Source organism: Malaclemys terrapin, chromosome 24 (genome assembly GCF_027887155.1).
Source record: "Malaclemys terrapin pileata isolate rMalTer1 chromosome 24, rMalTer1.hap1, whole genome shotgun sequence".
Lineage (NCBI taxonomy): Eukaryota > Metazoa > Chordata > Testudines > Emydidae > Malaclemys > Malaclemys terrapin.
This window is the reverse complement of record NC_071528.1, coordinates 12,142,805-12,159,972: the sequence shown is the minus strand read 5'-3', so window position 1 is coordinate 12,159,972 and position 17,168 is coordinate 12,142,805. Positions and strand designations below refer to the sequence as shown.

Below are 17,168 nucleotides of genomic sequence, written 5' to 3'. Positions count from 1 at the left end.
GCAGGAAAAACCATAAAAACGAACATTTTTCAGGATTTTTTTTTTTCCCCCAGAAAGAAGCCAAAACACCCACCCACCAATTATTTTTTCCTCTTGTGCAGGTCACTTTTAAGCTCAGATCCTCTGTCCCTTCCCATGTGCCAGCCTCGGGGACAGACGTGATCCTGCGAAGTCTCTCCAATTGAGAGGGAGTCTCCCTAATTCAGGATTCAAGTTCAGGCCACTTGTAAAGTATCCATCCGCCCCAGAGGGAAGATGTGGCTGCGCGGGATTCAAACGGGACACCGGGAAATCTCTCGCCGCGCCTTATTTGGTAGCCTCCCTCCTGCACTAGAGTCTGAGTGACAGCACCGCCTGTCAGTCAGGAGAACGGGTCATAGGCAGTCAGGCCCCATGGTCGCAGCAGAAGTCAGGCCTAGTGGTCAGAGCCCAAATGCCAGCTCCCAGGATAAAGGGAGAGTCAGACCCAGGGCCAAGGATTGGAACTGATTACCTGGAGTCAGGGAAGGCAGGAGCAGGGCTGGAACCCAGCAGGAACAAGGGCAGGGGCTAAGCTGGAGCAGGGCTTGGAGTAAGGTGAGTACAGGGCAGGCAAAGACCCCAGAGGCACATGCACTGAGCCTCCCCTGATCCTCTGCAGCTGCTGGGATTAAGAGCCAGCCAGCGGATCGCCTTAGCCAGTCCGGTGGTTCTGCTGGGGCCCAGCTGCGCTCATTAGCTGCCTGACAGGTGGGCAGGGACAGCTGCAGGCCCTCATGCCTTGTCCGTATACCCCTGTAATCTCTAGCCTTAGATTGTCACCTCCTTGGGCCCAGAACTTTGCTTCAAACCCTTTACAGCAAGGGAGGCGCATGCCAAGTTCAGATCACGGGTGGCCATGCCCAATACCAGCTGGGGAGACCCACTGCCTGGGGGGGCGGGGAGGGGATTCTCAGGGGGCCATTTCCACCCACTTTCAGGGTTTTTTATGGGGTCTGAGCAGCATAAAGGCTCCTTGAGAATCACGCCGGTTAAGCACAAAGAGCTTGCTATGGACCTTGTCAATCCTTGGGCAATTCTGCAAGTGCCCACCCCACATCTCTGGGGGGCAGTGGGTGGGGATGGAGGGCAGACTCCACTGCTGCTTTCTGGGTGAGATGTATAACCAAGGGCCCACGGCACTTTCAGAAGTCTTGGGCAATTGGGTAATTTCTTTCTACCTTCCTGCCCCCCCCCACTACAACCCCCCCACAACCAAACAGCTCCCCAGGGTACAGTATTCTTGTGCCTTTCCTGTCCTGAATTTGGCAGTGGCATCATTACACACCTGCCGTGCTCCACCCCAGAGGCAGCGACATTTTAGTGGTATGTGAAGTGGGGAAATTGTAAAATGATGGGCATCTTTCAAGATGAAAGGCACTCTCTACATCAGTGGTTCTCAACCAGGGGTACACGTACCCCTGGGGGTCCACAGAGATCTTCCAGGGGGTACATCAACTCATCTAGACAGTTGCCTAGTTTTACAACAGGCTACTAGTGAAGTCAATACAAACTAAAATTACATACAGACAATGCCTTGGTTATACTGCTCTATGTACATTGAAATTACGTACAATATTTAGATCCCAACTGATGTATTTTATAATTATGTGGCAGAAATGAGAAAGTCAGCCATGGTTCAGTACTAGTGTCCAGTGCCGCTTTTGTGCTTTTATGGCTGATTTTGTCAGCAAGTCGTTTTTAAGTGAGGTGAAACTTGGGGTACGCAAGACAGATCAGACTCTCGAACGAGTACGGTCGTCTGGAAAGGTGGAGAGCCGCTGCTCTAGATACGATTCCAGTCATGTCCCTCTGTGTGCCAGCTGAAGCCTAGAATGTCGGTTGAGTCAGTGTGAGGTTATGAAAACACGCAGGGTTGAGAGCTTTGGGTTAGAATCCCACTGGGTCCAACCATCACTGGGATTTGCCATCTGTTCCCATCCAGTCATTAAGTTCTCAGCCAGTTCAGCTTTTTTTACACACACGACTTTAATAATCAGATCCAGGCAATTTGAAATGGAACAAGCTACTGGGTATGTGCACGTACCGCTGTCCTCTAGGACAGGGGTTCTCAACCTTTTTCTCTCTGAGCCTCCCGCCCCCAACGTGCGATAAAAACGCCACAGCCCACCTGGGCCACAATAACTGTTTCCTGCATACAAAAGCCAGGGCTGAAATTAGGGGGTAGCGAACAGTGCCATTGCTTGCCCCAAGGCTCAGGGACCCAGGCTTCAGCCCCATACAGCGGAGCTTCAGCTTTCTGCCTGGGGTCTCAGCAAATCTAATACCGGCCATGCTTGGCGGCCCCTCTGAAACCTGCTCGTGGCCCCCTAGGGGGCCCCAGACTCCTGGTTGAGAATCACTGCTCTAGGAGATGTAATCAGAACGGCTTAGCTGTGTGTCATAGGTCCTGTACTGCTAACGCCTCAGGGATATTCCCCTTTCGTTCAGCTGAGTAGGAGCCTGCCACATGGGAGCAGGCAGATCTGGGTACTCGCTCCCATGCAGGATAGTGACAGTTGAGAAGCCCTAGGGACCAAGAACCTCTTTGTGCTGTTTTATGTTGCTAGGAACTTTGTTAATTAAAGTTAATGGGAATCTGGGAGCTTTCCTACTGCTCAGGAAAGGTGCTAATGAAACCCCTGGGTGAATGCGTATTACAGGGCGCCTCTGTGCCAGCACCAGTTAGGATTTTAGCTCAAGCTGTAACAGCTCATGCTATGAGCTCTGACGGTTCCCAGTTCAGTCCCCTGCTGGTCTGTCAAGATGGCAGCTGTCAACCCCCAACTTCACAGTTCCTGGGTTTTTAATTTGGATCCAAATGTATTCAGTCAAAATAGAATCCACCGCTATTAGAAACCTTGCCAAGATATTCCCTTCTCTTCCGCTGGCTGGAACGGCTGGATCGGATCTCTGGCTGGCAGAGATGAACGGAGGGTTGGCACCTCTACGTTCGCTGGCATCTGCAGGCTGCACTTAGGATCCTCTAAATTCTCATCATGCAGGAAGCGTGGCTGGGTGTCGTGGGAGGCTGGGAAGCGAGTACCACGGAGCGTGAAGGAAAACAGGGAGAAGGATCCCAGACACACACCACCACCCCCATGGACCAAAGCTGCCATGTTTGACAGTAGAGCCAGCCAACACCCTTCCCAACAGAACCACCCTCCCGAGGGGACGACCCCTCTGTCTCCATCTCAGCCCTATCTCATGGGCTGGGCATCCAGCCCTAGGCAAATCCATCCACCTCCTTCCTATGGACGTTGCCTGCCCCATGTGGACATGGCATGGAGGAGGAGGACCGGAAGCTGAAGGGCTGGGATTGTGGCAAAGGAGAAGCAATTAGCCGCGCAGGGAGGTTGCCCTCTGTTCTGCAACCAGTTCTGGCTGGGTTAAGTTAATTACGGTTTTATTATAAGAGAGGCGGGTTACTGGAAGTGCTGTGTCAGGGCAGGGGTGGTGCCTGGCCGTTGCTTCCCATCAATATCCCTGCAGCTTGGCGGGAAACCCACCCAACCTGCTGAGACGGGGAGAAACAGAGTCACCCGGTGACACGTTCATGTGTTGGCTGCCAACTCCCCGTCCCGTCCCCAGCAGGGTGAGGTGGCAATGGGGACGACATGTCGGTAGCTAAGGGCGTCCCTCATGGACATGCCATTTGGTGCGATTCCTGGGGCAATTTTCCATCCTGGGGCAGAAGCAGCAGGAGGAGGGGGGATGGGGCAGGATGCTGAAAGAGAGGAGAGAGGAGGTGGGGAAGCGGTGGATGGGGGAAGAGTCTGGGAAGGAGGAGGGGGGGCTGGATAAGGAGAAGGGAAGGGTGGGGGGAGTCTAGGAAGGAGAGAGGCATCTGAGCAGGGAGGGGAGGTAGCTGGGGAGTGGGGGGAAGAGGAGGGCAACAGGAGGCGCCGTCTGGAGCTGGCTGAGGTGCATGTGGGAGCATGGGTCTGTCTTGGCAGCCCCACCTCCCCCGCAGGGAGTGCCCGATTCCTGACGTTTTATCGATGGCAAATCGGAGCCGGGGGAAGAGAGGAGGGAAACGACTGCGCAAATCACTAATCACCTTTGGGCTCCAGAACTGGGCTCTCTCCCCCCATCTCAGCCCCTCTGAGAGGCCTGGAATCTAGGCCAGGGCTGGTATTGGTTCCCCAGCCCCACTGGAGTGGCGGGGGGGCCCTCCGTGGTCCTGGCTCTCCCCATTAGGAAGCCACTTATTGGTGATGTATAGCTTACAACACTGGGAGGCGGGTGCCCTGGCAACATCGTCATGGTAACGGAGCTTAAGCAGGCACCAAGGGACCCGGCTGATGCGCAGAAGGGGAAGCAGGTGGATCTGCGGCTGAGCGAGGAAACAAATATACCCAGAGGTGCCGAGGGCACGGCTCCACCCGGCCGCCTGCCTGGGAACTGCTGGGCCGTGCTACAGGGGACAGATGTACACCGAAACATGTGTCCACTGTAAGTCCCACCCAGCTCCTACACTCGCACCCCACAGTGTCACCCACCCCTCTGTCTCCCCACCGCACCTGGTACACACACAGGCTCACCCGCTGGTGACCCCGCATGCCCGTCCACGCACCCTCATCCCCACAGTCTCACCCGGTGACCTGTCCTCCCCCCCTTCCCCCAGTTTCACCCGCCTCTCCAGCTCACATAATCCATCCCCCATTCCCTCACACCCCCGCCGTCAGTCTCCGGCTGCCTGTGCAGACACAGACCGCAGGCTTTCCCTTTCTGACACACACACACACACACACAAACACACACACATACAGTGCACTGGCCGGGCGTTCTCACCCATGCTGACCATGCCTTTTTTCCACTCTCAGAAGGAAAATCGATGACCTTTTGTCTCGTTCCCCGTGACATGGAACAATAATGTTTATTTGCCTTCCTCTGGTTTTTCCCTTTATCGTGTCCAAATGTGCAAAGAGCTGTTTCAAGTTTCTCTCCTGGCTCCCTTTCCCCGCATTCCCGCCCTGCCCCAGCCAATTGCTCTCTGTACCCAGGGAAAGAGCTGGTGGCCAGTTCTGCTCCCACAAAGGGAAACTTTGCAAAAAAGCCCCCCCTCTTGTGAACACCGGTTTGGCTTCACGGGCATTCGCAATGTTGCAAGCCCTAGTGTAGATGGGCCCTGGCAACAGCTGATGATTCAAATGTGATAGACCAGATCCTCAGTATAGCAAAATGGAAGGGGATACAGCTACCCCGACTTTCACCAGCTGAGAATCTGGCCCCATGCCAGCTAACTCTGCCGAGAGCTAAACCCACTTTTGCTGCTGGGGTGGAGCAAACTGCAGTTGGGTTTCAACACCCTAACAGGTCTGTCTGCAGAGCAGTCTGTAAAATCCACCTTGACAAGGCGGTGATTAGCACTGCTTCGATTCAGTGCCTTTGATCCACAGGTGCGGGGGAGGGAGAAGAGGAGGCGGTGTGGAGAGGCGAGTAATTGACAATAATCAACAACAAAAGCAAACAAATCAACAATCCGCAGGGCCAGGCGAGAGGAGAGATCCCAGTTCAGGAGAGGAGAGATCCCAGTTCACAGGAAGGTGCAGCAGTGCGGAGAGGGGTCAAGAGAGGACTGGTTCCTCCAAGCCCCGACCCCCAAGAGTGCAGATAAAATGGGGCCTGGAACAAAGGTTTTCCAGAGGGTGGCAGGGGGGTTACAATGCTGAAGAAGCGAAGGGGACTAGTTCCCAGGAGCATGCTGGAGCACTGGCAGAATGGATTGCGGGGGGAACAGTGGTCAGCATCGCTCCCCCTGCTCCAGCGGGTGGAAGGGACTCAGGTGGCATGGATCTGTCTGGAGGGTGGGTGGAATCGGACCCTCAGCACTGTCCCCACCCTGGAGTCCCATAGAAGCGCCTTTTGTGGGCCTCAGAAGGGTTCCCGACCTCTCTCTGGGGTGACCTGTCTCTGTCATGTGTGCCCAGCATCGCCCCGTATCCAGAGCCCACCCCCGTCCCCGTGGCCCTGTCACATCTGCCCAGCAACGCACCGTATCCAGCGCCCACCCCCGTCCCTGTGGCCTTGTCACGTTTGCCCAGCATCGCCCCGTATCCAGCGCCCACCCCCGTCCCCGTGGCCCTGTCACATGTGCCCAGCAACGCACCGTATCCAGAGCCCACCCCCGTCCCCGTGGCCCTGTCAGGTGTGCCCAGCATCGCACCCTATCCAGCGCCCACCCCCGTCCCCGTGGCCTTGTCACATGTGCCCAGCATCGCCCCGTATCCAGCACCCACCCCCGTCCCCGTGGCCTTGTCACGTGTGCCCAGCATCGCCCCGTATCCAGCGCCCACTCCTGTCCCCGTGGCCCTGTCACGTGTGCCCAGCATCGCCCCGTATCCAGAGCCCACCCCCGTCCCCGTGGCCTGTGCCCAGGATCATGCCATAGCCGGTACTCACTCCTGTCCCGTCGCATTCGGAAACCCAGCGTCATTTTATGGCATGCAGCGAAATGACTCCCTGAGGGTAAAACCCGCTGGAGGATAAGAGACGGGCCAGTCTGGCGTTCACCCAACCCACTGGAGCTGGAGCAAGAGGATGGGCCAGTTGTTTGGGCCACTAGCCTAGCCCTTGGGAGACACCTACCCGCTCTCTGTATGACCTTGGGTAAGTCCCTTAGCCTCTCTGGGCCCACCTTCCCCATCTGTACACTGGGAACAATTGCACTGCTTTGCCTGACGGGGGCGCTATGAACATCAACCTGGTAACACCTGCAAGGGGCTCAAATACTACGGTGATGGGGGCCATATAAGTCGGTAAACGGGACAGCAGGGGGCTTACGCATGCAGAAGCCAGAGCTGCTACCGATGGGGCCCAGAACGGCTCCTCTTGCTGGAGTCCGGACAAAAATTCCCGTAGCAGAAACATCTAATCAATAACTCCCCCGTGAGACCCTGCATTGGCAATAGGGGGACTCCTCTGACCTGTTAGCTGCTTTCCCTCCTCCAGTCCCTGCCTCTGCTACTCACACACCTCCGGCCAGACATCCACGAGCGGGGGCCTAGCTGGGAGCTGAGCTCTTTGGACAATCCAGGATGAGATTTTCAACAGCGCTTCAGGGAATCAGGCACCCAAATCTCAGTGCATTTCACTGGTGGGGGAGGGGAGCCTAACTCCCTTGGGTCCTTTGAAAATCCCAAAGCTGGGCCCAACTGGGAGCTGAGCTCTTCTGAAAGCCTGACCAGCTGAACACCCAGGAAACGTGGCCCTTAGCACTCACCACATCAGCTCTGCAGCCAGACTCCATGGGTTCAAATCCCAGCAGGGTCAACTCCGCCTCCCTCAGCCAGGTCCAGACAGCGAGAAACCACCAGACACTAATGAGCCTGATACCAAAGACATTTGAACTCCGTGTGAAATGGGCTGTGTTCTGTGCTGTCTGCCCTCCACCCCAGAGGTGGGAGCATTAATGATAGACACTTGGGGATAAAGGATGCTACTGAAATGCAGGTTACCGCTCTCCCATCAGCTGCTCCCGCTGTTTGCTGCTTTCCCTTCCTTTTACCACAACCTAGAAGAGCTCAGCAACCCCGAGCACCTGCCTTTCGGGGGGTGGGAGGGGGAGAGGAGACAGCCCCAGGATCCCGAAAGTGCGGGATGCACTAGAGCAGAGCAGAGTTGCCTGATTGATTCTCCGGCTCAGACATGGGCTGGGCGTGCCAGGAGAAAATGGAGTCCTTGAATATATTTGATGCCAGAGGCTCTGGGAGCCAGTTTGATTGGGAAATTACAGCTATGTCCAAATGGTTCCAGGGGCCTTGAGACACGGCGGTTTCCAGCTCGTAAGAGGAGCCCCGCTCCGGCTAGGCCCTGCCTAGAAACACCCACGGTGTTTATGAATGAGACGAGCTGCAGCTGCGAGCTCTTAACCCTGTCACCACCTCATTCAAGAACTCCAGGCCTGGAGATTAAGGAGGGCCCAGTGTAGGGTGCTCGCCTCGGAGACAGGAGACCTGAGTTCAGATCCCTGCTCTGGCCTAGCTCATGTGACCTCGGACAAGTCACTTAGCCACGCCAGGCCTCAGTTTCCCACCTGTTCAATGGGGATCATTTCCCTGCCCCGCCTCCCAGGTGAGGTGCTTTGGTGCTGTGGTAATGGGAGCTAGGTGTGTCCCTCAGGGTAGCACAGAGTGTGAGTGCACTCTTGTATACCCCCCTCTCCCCCGAGTCAACTTTAATCTCGCTAACTTGGGTACTGGAGTCGTGAAGCTGAGGCAGTATGGGCTAGCCAGGGAAGTAATCAGGAAGGGATCTGGGTGGGCTCGCACAGCCTGTGCTGCCGTGGTTTTGCTGGTCTGGCACCAGAGGGAACTAGATTAACGCTAGCTTGGGTATGTCTACATGTGGTGCAGCCCCACCCTGGCATGGCGGTGCGGATGCATCCTTGGAGCAAGGTAGCCCTGGCTGAGTTTAAGACCAACGTGGGTGCTGATTTTTGGCCTAGCATCTTATTGTTGGGGAGCCCAACCGGAGACACCTGGGTCTGATTAGATGTGACAAGCTCCTCTGATTTCCACTGGAATTTCAGCTCTTCTGAACATAGGGATGGCCAGACTGGATCCCACCTAGTCCCTACAGTGGCCAGTGCCCACTGCTACAGTGGAAGGAGCAAGAAACTTCCTGATCCCTAGTATTTAGAGATTGGCTCATGCCCTGAAGCATGAGGTTTCATATGTCTCCCAATTTTTATGTTAGCTCTAACCAGGATAAACTCTGAAAATGAGGCCCCTCTGGGATGTCTTAGGCTGGGATGAACCCCTCCCCCACAACCAGAGGCCCCGGTGGACTGTATGCCTGCAGTTCCTTTCCCTAGTTTTGCTTCACTTCGTGGTCTGAGGTGGTTACTCCAGCTCAGACAAAAACCCTGGGTTCCAGAAAGCTCAGATCCCTGCACCCACAGCAGCTCGTGTTTCTGGCTGGCACTGCAGCCGACAGAGATGGAGCCAGATCGGGACTCTCTGATGCCCTGGTGAAGTTTAGATCCGGTGAGCTCGACCGCACAGATCCACCCCCCAGGGAAAGAGATGGCTGCTCCCCGCCAGGACCAGAAGGGGCAGTGCCAGCCCTGTCCCAAAAGAGCCTGCGCGCCTTCAAGCTCTTTGGGGTTGGGCTGCCCTGCTTCAGAGAAACATCCTGTCTCATGGGTGAGCGTATGAACTCTGAACCTTCTGTGAACCGTCTGCTGCCACGTGCCACAATCACACGCTTCCCAGGGCTAGGGAGAAACGTCCATTCGGCGGGACAGGAACTTGACCAGGGCGGGGGAGGGTGGGGGGTGGGGGGTTATAGCTTCCCCTAGAAGCGGCTTGGGTCCAAACTCCTACCCAGTTAGCCAAAACTAGTGTCTGGAGAGGCTGGGTGGTCTAAGGGCCAGAGCACTGGTCTAGGAATCAGGAGAACCAGGTTCTATTCCTAGCTATGCCCCTGCTGCTACGTGACCTGGAGAGAGACACCCTAGGTCCTGGCTTCTTTCTCCTCCTCCCCCCTCATTGTCGGTTGAGTCCTGGGGGCAGGGCCTGTCTCCCACAGTGTGCACAATGCCTGGCACAACAAAGGCCCTGATCTCATTTGGGGGGTGAGGTCTAGGTGTTACTGTAACACAAAACACTCCCCCCTGAGCCTTTAGCTTGATCAAGATTTCTGGTTAGGAGCTGGGATCAACCCCCCTTCCACCCCCCGAACCCAAATCCTCAGACTCTGGGACCCCCCCCATGGGATCAGTCCCTCTCCACATCCGATGGACAGTGTCAGTTTCACTCAGCTTCTTAAAACCTGGGTTAATGAATTAAATAAATAACCTGCCAAATGTGACATTCAAATAAAAACATGCTGGAAAGGAGCAAAATGCAGAATACGCCACCGGGTCTGTTCAGGGGGAGACAGGGGCTGTGCCAGGAGGTGCTGATCTGCCCGCTGGGCCCCCTCCCTCTGGGGCTCTGAACACAATTCACAGCTGGCCTATCTCCTGCTGCTGTGCCCCGACGCTGGATCTGCATCCAGCCCTCACAGTTCCTCCCCCATCCACCACTTGTGTGCCAGGCGGGGAAGCCATCCATCCAGTTGACACATCCGTCCTCTGCATCACTCCTACAGCTGTCTGTCTGTGTCTCAGCAGGACCGGGTCATGACATGGGGACCCAACTAGAGGTCACAACCTTTCCAGAGCTTCATTGCTCCACTGACTTCAGGAAAGGTTGGCCCACGTGGATCCAAGGGATGATCCTAGCGCAGGAGACTCCAGGCTCCTTTGCAAAACCACAACTTCCCTACCTAGTTTCAAAGCCTTCGACATCAAAAATCGCACCCTCCTCTCCCATATTAAAAAATGACTCTCTGCTCTGGAGTCACCAGTGGAGAAGGTGCAGGGAATATGATGCTAATAAGACTCATCGACGCAGATGGGTCAGAAGGGCAGAGGAAATTCACAGTGGGTGCAGAGCAGGGACAAATCAGAGCAGTTGGTGGGGGGGGAGGGAATAAAATCTCCATTTACTTATAATTAATTAATGGAGATATCCCATCTCCTAGAACTGGAAGGGACCTTGAAAGGTCATCAAGTCCAGCCCCCTGCCTTCACTAGCAGGACCAAATACTGATTTTGCCCCAGATCCCTAGTGGCCCCCTTGAGGATTGAACTCACAACCCTCGTTTAGCAGGCCAATGCTCAAACCACTGAGCTATCCCTCCCCCCATTAACAGCACACATGGTGCCATGAGGAGGGAAGAAAAAGCAGCATTGAGAGGCGCTCTCCAGGCCTTTGAGTGAGTGATGGAACGTTTCAGCCAACCCCTCCCTGCCTGACAACTAGTGGTTCAAATAAACTAGGACCCAAATCCCAAACAACTGCCATGGCTTTACAGAACCCCCGGAACTTTACTAAAAGTCCCCGGAATAACCCCAGGCCCCAGCTACAAATCCAGACCCCAAATTCAGGAAAAAGCCCTTAAGCACGTGCTTAATTTTAGGCTTGTGCTGGAAAGTTAAGAAAACCGGGCGTGTTTAGTCTTGAGAAAAGAAGACGGAGCCGGGACCTGAGAACAGCCTTCCAATATGTTAAGGGCTGTTCTAAAGAGGACAGGGGTCAATTGTTCTCCATGTCCACTGACGGTAGGACCAAGAAGTAATGGGCTTGGTCTGCAACAAGGGAGATTTAGGATCGATAGTAGGAAAACCTTTCTAACTCTGAGGATAGCTAAGCTCTGGAACAGGCTTCCAAGGGAGGCTGGAATCTCCGTCATTGGAGGCTTTTAAGAACAGGTTGGAGGAACCCCAGTCAGGGATGGTTTAGCTTTACCTAGTCCTGCCTCAGCACAGGGGCTGGGCTTGATGACCTCTTGATGATCCACATGGGAAAGAGGAACAGTGGGGTGGCTGGATCTGGGCAGCTTTGTGGCAAAGCCGGATGGACTATGGAGGCATCAAGGGAATCTGCCTTCAAGTTTGGGGGTTTATTCCAACTCAACATGAACCTCAGGCTGAAGCGGGGCTCAAACCTCATATGGCTCTGAGCCAAAAAAAGGCTTTGCCCCCAAGCTCGCCCCAAACCACTGTGTTTTGTGGAACTTTGCTTTTCAGGGACTCCACCCGTAAAGTGGCACAATGCTTAGAAACAGGCTTCTCCATACCCTTTCCAGTGTGTGCCTGGAGGGGGAGGAGGGGACTGTGTCCCCTCAAATTTAGGTTTGGTTTTGCTTTTTAAAAAGACCAGAAAACATGCCCATGAAATTAAAAATAAATCCAGAGACCATAAGTGACGAACAAGCCCCCCAAACACATCCCCCCATGCGCTCTGTAGCCCACACCGTGTAGTGCTGTCCTAGGGGGAGACAGCCGGAGAGCGAAACCGACTAGGAATTTAAATGAAACCAACCAGGCTATTTTCATTGCAGTGGGCCAGTTCGGGAGCTCTGACCCCATTTCCACTCAAGTCCCGGCTCCCTTTGGAGTCAGTGGCAGTTTTGCAAAGTTGAGAGCTTCCAGATTGGGCCTAAAGTTTGGGCAGGGTTTTAGAAGGCGCCTCAGGTCCCCGACAGGCCAGGACGGTCATTTGCCCCCCACAATATGGGAAGCAAAACAGATCCCATTAGAGACCAAGTGATGGGGAAGACGTGGCAGCTGATGTGAATTCTGCTGGCACCAGGCAGGGGGCAAGAGACGAAGCAGGAGCATCCTAACATAGGTCTCATTGCTGTGCTGATTGCGCTCCTCTTGGCTTCCCTGGGAGCTTTGCCACTGACTTCCAGTAGGATCCAGACCGGTTGTCAGAGGAGGACGCTGGGGATAATGGCAGAAGCAGAGAGAGCAGCCGAATGCCCGTATAACATGCTTGCAAAGTGTGTGTCCCGTCCCTCAGAGGCTGGTCCACACAGAGGATAACAGCCTGCTATTGCTACCAGCCAAGAGAGAGGTTAACGTTTAGCTCATGTGGTAGAGGTCTGGGCTCTGGGTTCTAGGTTCAAGCCCTGCTGATAACCGGGTGGTGGGAGTCCCCACTGTTCTTTCCTGCTCCCAGGAAGGACAGACTAAGCTCCAGGCAGCCGCTTGTAACTTTCCCTCTCAGATACTAGAAGCTGGTACATTTATAATCTACCTGCAGAGGCCGCCCTCCCCGGGTGGACACACATCTATCAACGCACTTGTATGACCCCTGTCATCAGAGTATCTGAGCCCCTCACAATCCGTAGTGTATTTATGCTCACAGCACCATTGGGAGCTTGAGCGAAGCTACTGCCCCAATTGTACAGCTGGGGAACTGAAAAAATTAATGGAGATATCCTTGCTCCTAGAACTGGAAAGGACCTTGAGTCCAGCCCCCTGCCCTCACTAGCAAGACCAAGTACTGATTTTGCCCCAGATCCCTAAGTGGCCCCCTCAAGGATTGAACTCACAACCCTGGGTTTAAGCAGACCAATGCTCAAACCACTGAGCTAGCCCTGCCCCCAACTGAGTCAGAGAGAGGTTAAGAGACTTGCCCACGGTGACCCAGTGTGCATGTGGCAGAGCTGGGAAATGAGCTCAGTTCTCCCTTGTCCCCAGCCAGAGAACTAATCACTCCCCCATCCTTCCTGCCTCAGGAAAAGCAGGGCGATTTCTCCCTTCCTGCCGCAGGCCCGACTCCCCTCTCACACACAGCAGTGCAAATCAGGAGCAACTCCCGTCAGCGAGGCAGTTCCAGTGGTGTGAGGTCAGGCCCGGTCTCTCTTGTGTAGGCAAGTAACAACACCTGTGTGTGCAGATAATGCCTGGAGGAGCCTCCTCCATACACCCGGGCGTATCATGCTCCGGTTGCCTCTCAAGACCCAACTAAGTCAGCCTGGTTGGCTTTAATAATAATTTAATTTGAATAATGCAAAGTACTCCACTTAGGAAGGAAAGTACTCCAAAGTACTCCACTTAGGAAGGAAGGATCAGTTGCACACATACAAAATGGGAAATGACTGCCTAGGAAGGAGTACTGTGGAAAGGGATCTGGGGGTCATAGTGGATCACAAGCTAAATATGAGTCAACAGTGTAACGCTGTTGCAAAAAAAAGCAAACATCATTCTGGAATGTATGAGCAGGAGTGTTGCAAGCAAGACACGAGAAGTAATTCTTCCGCTCTGATTAGGCCTCAACTGGAGTCTTGTGTCCAGTTCTGGGGGCCACATTTCAGGAAAGATGTGGACAAATTGGAGACAGTCCAGAGAAGAGCAACAAAAATGATTAAAGGTCTAGAAAACATAACCTCTGAGGGAAGATTGAAAAAAATTGAGTTTGTTTAGTCTGGAGAAAGGAAGACTGAGAGGGGACATGATAACAGTTTTCAAGGAGGAGGGAGAAAAATTGTTCTTCTTAACCTCTGAGGATAGGACAGGAAGCAATGGGCTTAAACTGCAGCAAGGACAGTTTAGGTTGGACATTAGGAAAAACTTCCTGTCAGAGTGGTTAAACACTGGAATACATTGCCCAGGGAGGTAGTGGAATCTCCATCACTGAGGATTTTTAAGAGCACCTGTCACAGATGGTCTAGATAATACTTAGCCCTGCCTTGAGTGCAGGGGACTGGAATCTCAAGGTCCCTTCCAGTTCTATGATTCTAATCCCCGTCATCCTTCTCTAGCATCACAGGATCTCACAGCCCTTTACAAATATTACTCACTTAATCTACATAGCTGTGCCACAAGGCTGGACTGTACGAGCCTCATTTTACAGGTGGGGAAACTGAGGCAGAAACTTAGCCCCAGAAGCCCTGGTGGGTTCCCAGTCTCTTGTGCTAACCACTGGACCCTACAGCCCTTACCAAGCTGTAAATAGAACCCAGGAGTCCTAATTTCAGGCCCCCTGCTCTAATCACTAGACCCCACTCCCCAAGCTGGGAATCAAACCCAGGAATCCTGGTTCCTAGCCTGCTGTCCAGCCCACTAGACAATGCTCCCACCTACAACAGGTGCTGTCTGCAAGGGTGGGTTTTTGCAGCCTATGTGCTAGTTTTTCTTGCTGAAAGAGAAACCCCTTTAGACATGCCCAGGAGTTTCCCAAAGCATCAAGCTTGGATTTGCCGAGGCCTCCTACGGCCAGGTATCCAGCCCACAGCAACGTTCTCAACCCTCAAAAACAGGGGCTTCTAGTTCTACCCCATCGGCTACTCAGCGGGCTGGCGCTCCTCTGTCACCCGGAACAGGGGGCTCTCACGTTAACAGGCATTAAAGCCAACAGGAGCTGCAGGTGCTTATGGCCTGGCGCCAAGATCTTGGGCCATGGAAATGCTCCCAGGACATTCTCAGCCAGGGCGTGGCCGGGATCTGAGGAATCGATGGGTATTGAAGTTTACAGTCTGTCCACACACTCCCCCTAGCCCAGCCTGGCTTCCCCACACCAGCTCACAACCATTCCCTGCAGCAATTCCTGCCCTGAGAGCCTGGGATGAAAATCACCATCAACTCCTGCCATCCAGTGCTCTGGCCCCTCTCCCTGCAGTGAACCTCCGTGGCCCTGCAAATGTTGCCAACTCCCCATAGCGAGTGCTCCTGCCCCACTGCACGTGGTGCCCCCTGGTAGAAGGTGTCAAGACTGGGGTAGCTTGGAGCGCCCCCGGCTTCTAATTAACCTGTCCTGCTCCCGACACCGCCTCATACTAGCAGAGGCTGAGAGTGGAGAATCTGGGAGCTCCCCCTGACACATCTCTCCAGCCCCACGCCACACAGCGCCTCCTGTTGGGAGAGGCTGGGAATGGAGTAGCTGGGGGCTCCCCATGTAGCCAGCTCTCCTGCAGAGAATCTGTGTTCAGGCCTCAGAGATGCATCTCAAATGCCTCCCCAGGATCCAGCTTTTTTCCCCACACCAGCCACTGACCCAGATTAGCCGCCTCCTGGTTCCTTTGATAGCTTCGAGGGAAGAATCAAAGGCTGACAATGGAGGGAGGGTGGCCAGAGGAAGCCCGGGGACACCCCCTCTTGCTGCAGGCCTGGCGGGAGCCACCCGAACGGCAAGCAGACGGCTGGGACCTGTTGAGCACCTGGCATCTGGCTCCCAGATGGTCAGTCACCGGTGCTGAGGAGGGGCCGCCCTGGAGGAGACGGGAGCCCTGCAGAATTCCACTGGTGAGCCGGGCGCTGCTCGCCAAGGGCTGCCAGCTCCCGCCGGTGAACCACGGCAGGACGGGCACTGATCCTCCACTGCCTCAGGAAAACCTGTTGCTCGTCCTGCCCAGGGCTGAGACCTGAGCAGCTGAGGCAGGGGAGGGGAGGTGCTCGTTAGAACAAACACAGCAGCACCAGCCACTCCGGCCAGTTACCCGGAGCGCAGCGAGCCGCGGGAGACCCGCTGCGTCCCCTCCCAGGTGATTACGCCTGGAGCCAGCGGTTCCGAGGGGACGACGCTGCTGGAGTCCTGGGGGAAAGCACAATTCCCAGGCCCATTCGGGGCCACTCGGGGCCAGGCCAAGTCCCTCCGTGGCCTGATCTCGCTGCTTCTCCCCCCTCCCTCCACCTGTTGTCTTTCTAAACATGAAGCTCTTTGCAGCAGGCACCCCTGTGTCCCTATGGGATCGCCCAGCCCCCGACTCAGCACGGCCCTGATCCTGAGCCTGGTTCTCCGGGCCCTGCTTCCATACGCAAACAATAAGGTCAGCATCGCTACACCACAGAGGCCCTGACTATGGAGAGGCAGGGCACGCTCGGATTTCTGAGTCACTGCAAAATATCCAGGCGAGGGGGGGCGTCTGCACCCTCACATGCGCCAACCCCCACCCACCCGTGATCACGCCGACCGGTGGCAACACGTCAGACAGGCCCTCCCGCTCCTTCTCCCCAAGCCGCAAATGCCAAGGGCCACGGTTAGAGAGGAAGATCCCGCCACGCTCCCCACCTCCCCCTGCACGCAGCCCCCTGGCTCCCCGGCCTCGTGAAGCCCCAAGCTGTCCCCTTGGCGAGCAGGACCAGCAGGGGCAAGGGGGGGTTGTATGCAGGTGGAGGGGGAAGCCAGCCCCGCTAGGCCAGCTCCCGAGAAGAGGCCGGGGTAGCGTCAGCAGCAGATGAGCGCAGAATCCAACCTCAGCGGGATGGAGCGGGGGGGAAATAGGGCGGTTGGCTTAGTGGGGAGGGGAGATGCTATGGTGCAGAAGGCTAGATAAGCACCTAGACAGACAGATGGCTGGATGCACCCGGTCTCCCCACAGCCTCCAACACATGCCCGAGGCAAGGGGAAAAGCGGTACTTACTCCATTTTCCCAGCCTCTGCAATCCCCTGGCTGCCTCACCCTCTGGCTCGCAGCCCTGCACGGATCCAGGCGAAGCTCTGGAGGGAAAGGCAAACGCCAGCCCCGGGCGAGTCCCCCCCTCGCTGTCTCTCCGCTCACGGGCAGCAGGCTGTGGGAGAGGTGGCGAGCGGCTGGTGGCCCTGCAGCATCCCCAGCTGCGTTATTGTCCTGAGTGCGACTGGCTGGCGGTGGATGGCTGAGCTGGGGATGTGAAGGGATTTTTTTTTTTCCTCCCCTTCCCCTTCTCCAGCATCCTAACAGCACCTTCTGCTGGGCGTCGCCTGTCACTGCCGCTGCTCGGAGAGTCTCCAGGAACAGAAGGCTCAGTGGAGACCTTGAGCAGCGCCTGGACGCATTCAATAAGGAGGCTACATCCCTTCCAAGTGCCTGACCGCTGGGGAGCACCA

The 17,168-nt window shown here is 55.4% G+C and overlaps 1 protein-coding gene across 2 annotated transcripts in view; it reads right to left on the bottom strand.

The window, feature by feature from the left end:
* Nucleotides 1-16,942, bottom strand: part of PALM (paralemmin) — a 66,237-nt gene extending 49,295 nt beyond the window's left edge. For both annotated transcript variants that reach the window (XM_054013407.1, XM_054013409.1), the window contains exon 1: nucleotides 16,723-16,942. In XM_054013407.1, coding sequence (XP_053869382.1) covers nucleotides 16,723-16,727 — 5 coding nt within the window. In that variant the 5' untranslated portion in view covers nucleotides 16,728-16,942. The remainder of the gene's footprint in view (nucleotides 1-16,722) is intronic.
* Between the last annotated feature and the right edge of the window lie 226 nt (nucleotides 16,943-17,168).